The 12471-nt window shown below is 44.9% G+C and overlaps 1 protein-coding gene across 1 annotated transcript in view; it reads right to left on the bottom strand.

The window, feature by feature from the left end:
• Positions 1 to 392: 392 nt before the first annotated feature.
• The window catches only part of LOC126334633 (damage-control phosphatase ARMT1-like), a 127017-nt gene continuing 114938 nt past the window's right edge, over positions 393 to 12471 (bottom strand). The window contains exons 6-7 of the mRNA XM_049997069.1: positions 10274 to 10483; positions 393 to 819 (exon numbers count right to left, since the gene is read on the bottom strand). Coding sequence (XP_049853026.1) covers positions 544 to 819; positions 10274 to 10483 — 486 coding nt within the window. The 3' untranslated portion in view covers positions 393 to 543. The remainder of the gene's footprint in view (positions 820 to 10273; positions 10484 to 12471) is intronic.

The raw sequence follows: 12471 nt of genomic DNA, 5'->3' as shown, positions 1-12471 counted from the left end.
CTTTTCACGATAAATGTGATATTCATATTTTCACGTTCAGGGCCCATTCTTGAGCATCGACGTATCTTTAAAAAGTATGAAAAGAATGTTTTGAAAAATAGTGAAAGAAATGTTGAAAAGTTACGAAATTTGTAGGTTTCTAATTTTTTTTTTCGTTGCCCTAAAGTATCCCCCCCCCATGCTAAATTCAAATTGTGAACCCTACTTACACGTCAGTACTTATTTAAAAAGTATGTCATTCATAGAAGTTACCAACAATTAACAAAATTTGTTCTTCTTTTTAATTTTTTGCGGTGGAAATGAAGTCCCCCGTCCCATCGCCGTGGCAGTACACTTACGGAAAATACATTGGTGTTATTATGCTTAGGGCAAAGAATTGATAGCTAAAAGGCTGATTACAATAAATTTTATCCTCAAAGAGAAATAACGTTATATCCACGTAGGTCCAGGTTTTCGTTTATCATTCGGTGCATCACGGATAAAATAAAACAAGTTTTCTGATTGTATTTAATTGTGAGGCGATCTCTGGTGGAGAGACGGCTGCTAGATGAACTCGGGCACGCAGACGATGAGGGCGAGCTGTCCGCTGGTCATCCAGCCCGGCTGCGACGCGTCCAGCTGTTTCTCCTGGCCCGGCGTCAGCCCGACCGCGGTTTCCGACTTGATCGTTCGCAGCGCCGCCATCGGACACGGCCGGAAGCCGCGCACGGCCTGCTCCAGCCGCGTCTCCACCGGCCAACGCAAGTCGCCCACCAGCTTCCGGAAGTTCACGTCGCCTTTGAAGATGGCCAGCGCGCTCTCTTGCAGCTCGGCGTACAGCTGTTAGAAAAAGAACAAAGCAACTGCGCATGCGGGCAAGAAATGGGGGAATCACATGGGTTTAGTTGTCATTAAATCGAGTAAGACCCTTCAGTTTTTTCTGTGCTACAATGTTAAGTAAGATGCTGACACAGACCCCCTATACCGGATATCGGATATTTATGTCAAGATCGTGGATGACTTCCTCCGTGGTAGGACTCTCCTAGGGACTCAACGGGGAATGCGTTCTGCCATTCGCCAATTGTCGGTAGGCACTCCGCAAGGATCGGTGCTATCTCCCATCCTTTTTAATATCTATGTAAATGATGTGCCGGTCATCCCCGCGTGCCACCTTGCACAATACGCTGACGACACAGCACTATACACCACTGGCCGCATTACTGACGCCGTCGTCGCCCGTCTCCAGCGACAAGTGGACGCCACCATCACCTGGTGCCGGACAAACAAAATAGCTCTCAATGCCGCCAAAACTACGGCAGTCTACTTCACGAAACGGCGCCCAGTCCTCCGCCGCAACATTTCGATAGCAGGCGTGCAGGTGCCCTGGTCCCCGACAACCACCTATCTCGGGGACCAGATGGACCACAAGTTCCACTTCCACTGTCATGCGGAGTATGTCACCGATAAGGGGCAAAAGCTAACCAGGGCTTTGTACCCACTCTTCCGCAGTAGGGAACTTAACCTGCATACCAAGCTCCGCATTTACCGAACAGTTATCCTGCCTGCCCTCACGTATGGATCTGCTGCATGGGCCACGATTAGTGTCACCAGGGTGCGGACGTTGCAGCGCCTGCAGAACAAGGTGGAGCCTGCACGCCCCGACACTCAAGAGAGTTGTCACTCTCCACGAGGAAGCTGATATCGTCCCCCTAAAGACGACCATACGCAACAACGCGCGGCGGCTCTATGAGAAAGTGGATGCCTTGCGGGACACTGTCCATGGGTTACGCCACGTTGGGACCACACTTCCACGCCCCTGGCATCGACATCCGGTTCCCCTAACCATCCTACAGGAATCGGATTCCGACTATGGCTAACGATAGGCCTGGCACGCCCACCACGGACGCATCCTTTGGCCGGACTAGCCCCCATTCTACGTCTAATACTTTCCAACCATACCTGCCCATGTTAGGCTAAATTTTTCTGCCTGACTCATGTAGTACAGTCATTATCAGATGGTGGTACGAGACTACAAGTCCCACTGCCACACCTCCAAACTGAATTGCAGTGACGCAGTCACTGCCCTGTGGATAAATTTACTGCCTTACCAACACAGCTAGACCACAATAGATTGGTGATGCTGTATTGTAACATATCACAAAAAAATCATACGTTTATCACTTTAGAAGGATGTTGGGCATGTTACAGTACTAAAATTTAAGACATGTAAGCTACCCCTTCTGTTTTGCTCTTTTCTGCTGATGGCTAAGCCTGCGAGCCGAACGTATAAGTGAAAAATTTTGCACAACGGATTTTATAACGCTCATTTGTCGCCCTGACACTTATACGCTCTCCAGAAGGGTAAGCTTATCCTTTGCTCTATATGTGTTGTTAACTAGTCGTATGCAAATCTGATTGGTTTCTAACCATATCCTCAGTATATGCTAGAATGTTCGGATGTGCTGACCTACGAACACTGCCTCCACCAGGTGGTTGCAAACTTGAAATACACAAATAAGTAGATAATAAAATGACAAAGGAAAGTACTAGCTATGAAATGATACACTCAGTAGTGTTAAATTCTTTACTCTTCTGCAATTCACTCTATTCAAGATTACACAGTACGAGCAACATTATAGTTCTGCCTATTCACATTTGGTAATCGCTCTGTCTGACACTGTCCTGTAATATATTCGCGGTCGTAAATTCAAGCGCGGAGTACTGACATCAGCTATGGCAATTCCAATTATATTTAGAACTACACTCGCGACTAGCAACGTGAAGCCTCAGCATACAATGAAAAGACACAGTGATTTACTTTACTTCCCTAACGGCCGTTGCGAATGGACGACCACTACAGTGATCTGACACTTATCGCTGCAAAGGTTCTCGGCTCAGCGAGATAACATAAATTCTACCTCACCAAAAGCTTCCGTAGGCACCTCCACGGCTGCCGTGGAATACCAAACGATCCTCAGGCTCTCGCTACAAGTCCTCTGTCCCAGTAACGAGGTCGCACATCTCGCCAGGACCAACTTCTCTCCTCGAGGCCCCAGGAACAAGTGTTTCTCAGTCGCTACGCTATTTCGTAGCTCCTGTTCTTCTATTCTTCTCCCCTTTAATGTGCGTGGCTAATCATGTTGCTGGAAGGCGTTCGTTTCCGAGCGCCGACCAATCTCAGTTTTGCAACCGACCGAAGCTTCTAGAAGCTCCCAGACTGTTCCAGAAGCTTCCGCTCCGGCCGTTGGGAAAACTACCGCCACGCCGCCACGCGTTTTGTGAGCGAGCCCCTGTGTCTTCTCTTTGTCCTCGGCCGCTGGGCTCCCGCTAAGCCGCGGTCCACCCGCCTGGGGTTTCCTGTAGCTTACGGGCGCTGTTGTCTTCAGCTTTCTGACCTGCCTGCCTCGCTTCTGTCTTTCCCGTTCTCCTGCCAGCCTCCAGTCTCCGTCCGCTTCACTATCGCCCAACATGCAGATATTTTGCTACAAATTAAGATCCCTAGCCGATGTCAGTATCGTTAATGGTTTCCTGTCTCGATATTTATACTAGTAAAGGGTCTTCTTTCCGAAGTGGTAGTTGTAATTTGGCTCAAAAAATGGTTCAAATGGCTCTGAGCACGATGGGACTTAACAACTATGGTCATCAGTCCCCTAGAACTTAGAACTACTTAAACCTAACTAACCTAAGGACATCACACAACACCCAGCCATCACGAGGCAGAGAAAATCCCTGACCCCGCCGGGAATCGAACCCGGGAACCCGGGCGTGGGAAGCTAATTTGGCTGAAAATGACGCCTACTTACAGATAAACAAAATATAATTAACACATATGAGGAGCAAATGAAAACCGAACAGCCGGCACAAGTGTAATGTGCTGCTAATACATAGAAAGATAGATCCCTTATCATTTAGCTACAAAATAGCAGGTCAGCAACTGGAAGCAGCTAATTCCATAAATTATCTGGGAGTGTGCATTAGGAGTGATTTAAAATGGAATGATCATATAAAGTTGATCGTCGGTAAAGCAGATACCAGACTGAGATTCATTGGAAGAATCCTAAGGAAATGCAATCCGAAAACAAAGGAAGTAGGTTACAGTACGCTTGTTCGCCCACTGCTTGAATACTGCTCAGCAGTGTGGGATCCGCACCAGATAGGGTTGATAGAAGAGATAGAGAATATCCAAAGGAGAGCAGGGCGCTTCGTTACAGGATCATTTAGTAACCGCGAAAGCGTTACAGAGATGATTGATAAACTCCAGTGGAAGACTCTGCAGGAGAGACGCTCAGTAGCTCGGTACGGGCTTTTGTTAAAGTTTCGAGAACATACCTTCACCGAAGAGTCTTTCAAATTCTGAAGGCGGCATGGGTAAAATATAAGGAGCAAAAGGCTATTTACAATTTGTATAGAAACCAAATGGCAGTTATAAGAGCTGAGGGGCATGAAAGGGAAGCAGTGGTTGGGAAGGGAGTGAGACAGGGTTGTAGCCTCTCCCCGATGTTATTCAATCTGTATATTGAGCAAGCAGTAAAGGAAACATAAGAAAAATTCGGAGTAGGTATTAAGTCCATGGAGAAGAAATAAAAACTTTGAGGTTCGCCGATGACATCGTAATTCTCTCAGAGACAGCAAAGGACTTGGAAGAGCAGTTGAACGAAATGGATAGTGTCTTGAAAGGAGGATATAAGATGAACATCAACAAAAGCAAAACGAGGATAATGGAATGTAGTCGAATTAAGTCGGGTGATGCTGAGGGAATTAGATTAGGAAGTGAGACACTTAAAGTAGTAAAGGAGTTTTGCTATTTGGGGAGCAAAATAACTGATGATTGTCGAAGTAGAGAGGATATAAAGTGTAGAGTGGCAATGGCAAGGAAAGCGTTTCTGAAGAAGAGAAGTTTGTTAACAACGGGTATAGATTTAAGTGTCAGGAAGTCTTTTCTGAAAGTATTTGTATGGAGTGTAGCCATGTATGGAAGTGAAACATGGACGATAAATAGTTTGGACAAGAAGAGAATAGAAGCTTTCGAAATGTGGTGCTACAGAAGAATGCTGAAGATTAGATGGGTAGATCACATAACTAATGAGGAAGTATTGAATCGGATTGGGGAGACGAGAAGTTTGTGGCACAACTTGACCAGAAGAAGGGGTCGGTTGGTAGGATATGTTATGAGAGAGGATATAAAATGTAGACTGGCAATGGCAAGGAAAGCGTCTCTGAAGAAGAGAAATTTGTTAACATCGAGTATAGATTTAAGTGTCAGGAAGTCATTTCTGAAAGTATTTGTATGGAGTGTAGCCATGTATGGAAGTGAAACATGGACGATAAATAGTTTGTACAAGAAGAAAATGGAAGCTTTAGAAATGTGGTGCTACAGAAGGATGCTAAGGATTCGATGGGTGGAACACGTAACTAATGAGTAGGTATTGAATAGAATTGGGGAGAAGAGGAGTTTGTGGCACAACATGACAAGAAGAAGGGACCGGTTGGTAGGACATGTTCTGAGGCATCAAGGGATCACAAATTTAGCATTGGAGGGCAGCGTGGAGGGTAAAAATCGTAGAGGGAGACCAAGAGATGAATACACTAAGCAGATTCAGAAGGATGTAGGTTGTAGTAAGTACTGGGAGATGAAGAAGCTTCCACAGGATAGAGTAGTATGGAGAGCTGCATCAAACCAGTCTCAGGACTGAAGACAACAACAACAACAACAATAACGTTTCATTCTGAGAGCATGTTATTTCTGTAAATATTAGTTGTTCCAGTTTACCGCATTGTATTCACTTATTTCGACAATCTCCAGACGAATGATCAGGATAGTATGTATTATATTCAAATGTTTTATGTTTTTGCGTTATGCTTTCTGACATGTTCCACACCCACGAGAATCATCTGATTTTCTCGCCCTGTGGAACGAAAACTGAATCTAACGTAATGTAATCTAATCTAATCCAGGCAAAAATCTCTCTCACTATGTCTCTGTAGAAAACTCGATTTCTCTTACTTTTTTTTTTTATCCTTACGCTCAATGCCTCCCCCATGAACCATGGACCTTGCCGTTGATGGGGAAGCTTGCGTGCCTCAGCGATACAGATATCCGTACCGTAGGTGCAACCACAACGGAGGGGTATCTGTTGAGAGGCCAGACAAACGTGTGGTTCCTGAAGAGGGGCAGCAGCCTTTTCAGTAGTTGCGGGGGCAACAGTCTGGATGATTGACTGATCTGGTCTTGTAACAATAACCAAAACGGCCTTGCTACGCTGGTACTGCGAACGGCTGAAAGCAAGGGGAAACTACAGCCGTAATTTTTCTCAAGGGCATGCAGCTTTACTGTATGATTAAATGATGATGGCGTCCTCTTGGGTAAAATATTCCGGAGGTAAAATAGTACCCCATTCGGATCTCCGGGCGGGGACTACTCAAGAGGATGTCGTTAACAGGAGAAAGAAAACTGGCGTTCTACGAATCGGAGCGTGGAATGTCAGATCCCTTAATCGGGCAGGTAGGTTACAAAATTTAAAAAGGGAAATGGATAGGTTAAAGTTAGATATAGTGGGAATTAGTGAAGTTCGGTGGCAGGAGGAACAAGACTTCTGGTCAGGTGACTACAGGGTTATAAACACAAAATCAAATAGGGGTAATGCAGGAGTAGGTTTAATAATGAATAGGAAAATAGGAATACGGGTAAGCTACTACAAACAGCATAGTGAACGTAATATTGTGGCCAAGATAGATACGAAGCCCACACCTACTACAGTAGTACAAGTTTATATGCCAACTATCTCTGCAGATGACGAAGAAATTGAAGAAATGTATGATCAAATAAAAGAAATTATTCAGATAGTGAAGGGTGACGAAAATTTAAAAGCCATGGGTGACTGGAATTCGGTAGTTGGAAAAGGGAGAGAAGGAAACGTAGTAGGTGAATATGGACTGGGGCAAAGAAATGAAAGAGTAAGCCGCCTAGTAGAATTTTGCACAGAGCACAACTTAATCATATCTAACACTTGGTTCACGAATCATGAAAGAAGGTTGTATACATGGAAGAAGCCTGGAGGTACTGACAGATTTCAGGTAGATTATATAATGGTAAGACAGAGATTTAGGAACCAGGTTTGAAATTGTAAGACATTTCCAGGGGCAGATGTGGACTCTGACCACAATCTATTGGTTATGAGCTGTAGATTAAAACTGAAGAAACTGCAGAAATTTGTGAATTTAAAGAGATGGGACCTGGATAAACTGAAAGAACCAGAAATTGTACAGAGTTTCAGGGAGAGCATAAGGGGACAATTGACAGTAATGGGGGAAAGAAATACAGTAGAAGAAGAATGGGTAGCTTTGAGGGATGAAGCAGTGAAGGCAGCAGAGGATCAAGTAGGTAAAAAGACGAGGGCTAGTAGAAATCCTTGGGTTACAGAAGAAACATTGAATTTAATTGATGAAAGGAGAAAATATAAAAATGCAGTAAATGAAGCGGGCAAAAAGGAATACAGACGTCTCAAAAATGAGATCGACAGGAAGTGCAAAATGGCTAAGCAGGGATGGCTAGAGGACAATTGTAAGGATGTAGAGACTTATCTCACTAGGGGTAAGATAGATGCTGCCTACAGGAAAATTAAAGAGACCTTTGGAGATAAGAGAACCACTTGTATGAACATCAGGAGCTCAGATGGAAACCCAGTTCCAAGCAAAGAAGAGAATACTGGAAGGTGGAAGGGGTATATAGAGCGTCTATAAAAGGGCGATGTACTTGACGACAATATTATGGAATTGGAAGAGGGTGTAGATGAAGGTGAAATGGGAGATACGATACTGCGTGTAGAGTTTGACAGAGCACTGAAAGACCTGAGTCGAAACAAGGCTACCGAAGTAGACAATATTCCATTGGAACTACTGACGGCCTTGGGAGAGCCAGTCCTGACAAAACTCTACCATCTGGTGATCAAGATGTATGAGACAGGCGAAATACCCTCAGACTTCAAGAAGAATATAATAATTCCAATCCCAAAGAAAGCAGGTGTTGACAGATGTGAAAATTACCGAACTATCAGTTTAATAAGTCACAGCTGCAGAATACTAACGCGAGTTCCTTACAGACGAATGGAAAAACTAGTAGAAGCCGACCTCGGGGAAGATCAGTTTGGATTCCGTAGAAATGTTGGAACACGTGAGGCAATACTGACCCTACGACTTATCTTAGAAGCTAGATTAAGGAAGGGCAAACCTACGTTTCTAGCATTTGTAGACTTAGAGAAAGCTTTTGACAATGTTGACTGGAATACTCTCTTTCAAATTCTGAAGGCGGCGGGGGTAAAATATAAGGAGCAAAAGGCTATTTACAATTTGTATAGAAACCAAATGGCAGTTATAAGAGCTGAGGGGCATGAAAGGGAAGCAGTGGTTGGGAAGGGAGTGAGACAGGGTTGTAGCCTCTCCCCGATGTTATTCAATCTGTATATTGAGCAAGCAGTAAAGGAAACATAAGAAAAATTCGGAGTAGGTATTAAGTCCATGGAGAAGAAATAAAAACTTTGAGGTTCGCCGATGACATCGTAATTCTCTCAGAGACAGCAAAGGACTTGGAAGAGCAGTTGAATCGAATGGACAGTGTCTTGAAAGGAGGATATAAGATGAACATCAACAAAAGCAAAACGAGGATAATAGAATGTAGTCGAATTAAGTCGGGTGATACTGAGGGAATTAGATTAGGAAATGACACACTTAAAGTAGTAAAGGAGTTTTGCTATTTGGGGAGCAAAATAACTGATGATTGTCGAAGTAGAGAGGATATAAAGTGTAGAGTGGCAATGGCAAGGAAAGCGTTTTGAAGAAGAGAAGTTTGTTAACATCGAGTATAGATTTAAGTGTCAGGAAGTCTTTTCTGAAAGTATTTGTATGGAGTGTAGCCATGTATGGAAGTGAAACATGGACGATAAATAGTTTGGACAAGAAGAGAATAGAAGCTTTCGAAATGTGGTGCTACAGAAGGATGCTGAAGATTAGATGGGTAGATCACATAACTAATGAGGAAGTATTGAATCGGATTGGGGAGAAGAGAAGTTTGTGGCACAACTTGACCAGAAGAAGGGGTCGGTTGGTAGGATATGTTATGAGACATCAAGGGATCACCAATTTAGTAATGGAGGGCAGCGTGGAGGGTAAAAATCGTAGAGGGAGACCAAGAGATGAATACACTAAGCAGATTCAGAAGGATGTAGGTTGCAGTAGGTACTGGGAGATGAAGAAGCTTTCACAGGATAGAGTAGCATGGAGAGCTGCATCAAACCAGTCTCAGGACTGAAGACCACAACAACAACAACAACGCTAAATGTGCATCGGTGACAGCAGAATCGTTCAGCATTACTGGAAGCTCGGTTAAGATTACGAGTTGGGTGCAGAGCCATAGTTAATTCAAATGGTTCAATTGGCTCTGAGCACTATGGGACTTAACTGCTGAGGTTATCATTCCCCTAGAACTTAGAACTACGTAAACCTAACTAACCTAATGACATCACACACATCCATGCCCGAGGCAGGATTAGAACCTGCGACCGTAGCGTTCGCGCTGTTCTATACTGAAGCGTCTAGAACCACTTGGCCACTGTGGCCGGCCATAGTTAGTTGGTACGTTGAGTGGTACTCTGTGTTGTTCAGTGAAGAATATCGCTTGTCTTGTCTTGTGCGAGACCATACCAATCCAAATTCTGGAATCATTGTATGAAGAGCTATAGGATATGACAACAGGACTTAGTGATAGTTTTTGCTCCCTGTCATGTGCCAAGAACGGTAATTGTTGTTGCCTTACTTTTAAGACGAAGATACCCTTTAGTATATTCTATCAGGAAAACGTAAAACCTACACCACAGTACACACTACAAACATCACGTTGAATGTACACATCCTTGACAGGCATGTCCCGTCCCCTGATTTGTCACCAGCTAAGTACGTCTCGGACGTGAAGGGAACATGTATATCTCATGCCAGCCCCCAGGCAGGAAATTTTAGGAATTGACACGGCATGTGATTCAGACATGACGCAAAATTCCTAAAGAAGGCATTTGGAGGCTCTGTACTTCCATGCCACAGTGAATATAATAGTGTATGCTGATGTTAATGATGAGCCCGAATTCCCAGTGGAACGAAAATTTAATCCTTTAACACCAGGTATGTGAAGAAAATGTCCAGAATGTTTGATATATATCGAAATTGTGCTTCATAATCTAACACTTTCTATTTGTGCCAGTGTACTTACTTGATTACAGAACTAGGGACACTGTATGTGGAATCATACCTTGGGGTCCTCCTTGGGCATGCGGTCATAGGTGAGTGGCAGTGTCCAGAAGTATTCAGCAGAGGCAATCCAGGGCCCACCATCCTGCAAGCGGCCCTTCCAATCCACAGCCAGCATGCGAGCAGCCTCTGGAGCATCCCCAGTGGTCAGCTGCTCCAGCAGGTATTGCAGGTCGTCCATCGTTGCGTCAGACACATAGTATGGATGGGCCTGCAATGTATCAGCAAAACTCAGTCATCTCTTGTCACTGACACAGAGAAGAAAGAAAAGTAGGTTAAGGAATGTTAACTTCCTGCCGATGACAGGTCATTGGAGAGGCGCTCAAGCTGAGATCAGTGAAGGCTGTGGAAGGAATTTGGCAATGTCCTTTGAAAGAAACCTTCCCAACATTCGCCTTAAGCAAATTAGGGGCATCATGGAAAACGTAAATCTGGGTGGTCAGATGAGTATTCGGTTGACCATCTTCCCTAATATGTCCAGTGTAACGCCACTTCAGTCAGTGACTCCAGTTTCCACCGGTAACACAGGAAGCGTGGGAAGCTCAAATAAGTGGATCATACTGACTGTGTTGTGGTTTCATGAGAGGTTATTGACATTTTTGTATTTACCTGGGCTTCAGAGGCATTACAAATGCAGAGAACACAGGTGTTTACAGTCTCTTATGATCTTTTGATTGCTTGGAAGTGAACGTCGAAATTATCAATAGTGAATTACGTCTAAAACTGGCTTCTAGCTTATTAAGATGTACACTGGTAAGCCAAAACATTATGTTCACTTTGCGCTGCGAAACTGAACGTGGACTGGTAGCGTTGTGGGCACTTAATGACAAGGAAAGTATATACGTGGAGCAGAGACGAAGGGGAATCACACTAGCAACGATGCGAGTCGGACACCCAGCAACATAGACGACTTTCACAAAGGCCGTATGGGTTTAGTGTGTTAGGATTGTTGGATCCAAGGATGTACACTATACCACATGGAATAAGCATGATTTTATTGGTACAAAGCACACATATACGGATATAAACCTTCTTGATTCTCGATACACTTGTTTATTGTTTCGCGCGAGAGCACAGACTGCTCAAAAAGAGCTTGCCAAATAAAGATGTTACACGCAACTTGGTCGATAGTCGCCAGATTATCCCCCCACCCCCCTGCCATAGAGTGTGGAGCACAAAGCCTAACATGAGGGCATACATGTAAAGGAAGTACCCAGGGGGGAGGGAGAGGGTGTTTAAACAGAAACAATACATTACATTAATAAATGAAGTCTTCGAGCCAGTGAGGGGGCCGATGGTCCTGCCTGACCGGGCGGATCCCTGTACAGCAGTGGTGGGATCCTGGAGGGGGACGGTGGGTTGTGAGGAGCCGGGGTAGCGAACCTGAATGGCTGTTGTGGTACGAAAGACCCTTACCGTCGGTGGGTCAGTACCAACAGGCAAGGGGACAGACTGGAAAAGATGAATGTGGGTCAAGTTGTCATTGGGGAAACTGGCTCGTTCGTAGAATACACACACATTATCCAGATGTATAACAAAAAACACTTTAGAACTGCAAATGAAATCAGTGTTGACATTAACTACCACTTCCATATAGGGATTGACAGAATCTCCACACGAGTCATCGCCGGCAACATCACATGTAGTAAGGTTGGCCCCTGATACATCACTAAATCCTAACAGGGGGCTGCCTGTAGGAGGAGGAGTCACCACACGTGTCACTCTATAGGGGGATGTCTCACGCACCTGTAGCACTGTCACAAGGCTTGGAGTGGGAAGCATCCGACGTGTGGGTATGGTCGTCACTCACCTGCAGACCGTCGGTAGATGGCCTCGTGCGAGGTGGCTGTAGTGGAGGGTGGGGACCGACAGGGTGGGGTATCGGGCAGTTCTCCCAGAGACCACACCAGTTTGACGTGGCAGACACATACCGTTTGAGGTGTGCCACTAATGGGCACTTTGAACGTGTTGTTACACCATGATATGACTCTGTGCAGGCCAGAGTGGGAAGGGCTGAGTGCCGGTCATACAGGAGGGAGTGAGTGCAGTCAAGGAGGGAGCGCACGAATATTAGTGATTAGCTCCTTAACATGCTTAACTGTTTCTGCTGGGAGTGTGATGGGTTCTCCGAATAGTACTTCTGCTAGGGATGCGCCAAGGTCCTCTTTGTATATGGCCCGAACGCCTAACATTACCCAT

The sequence above is a fragment of the Schistocerca gregaria genome, chromosome 2 (assembly GCF_023897955.1).
Source record: "Schistocerca gregaria isolate iqSchGreg1 chromosome 2, iqSchGreg1.2, whole genome shotgun sequence".
In the NCBI taxonomy this organism is placed as follows: Eukaryota; Metazoa; Arthropoda; class Insecta; order Orthoptera; family Acrididae; genus Schistocerca; species Schistocerca gregaria.
This window is presented reverse-complemented; position numbering and strand designations above follow the sequence as displayed.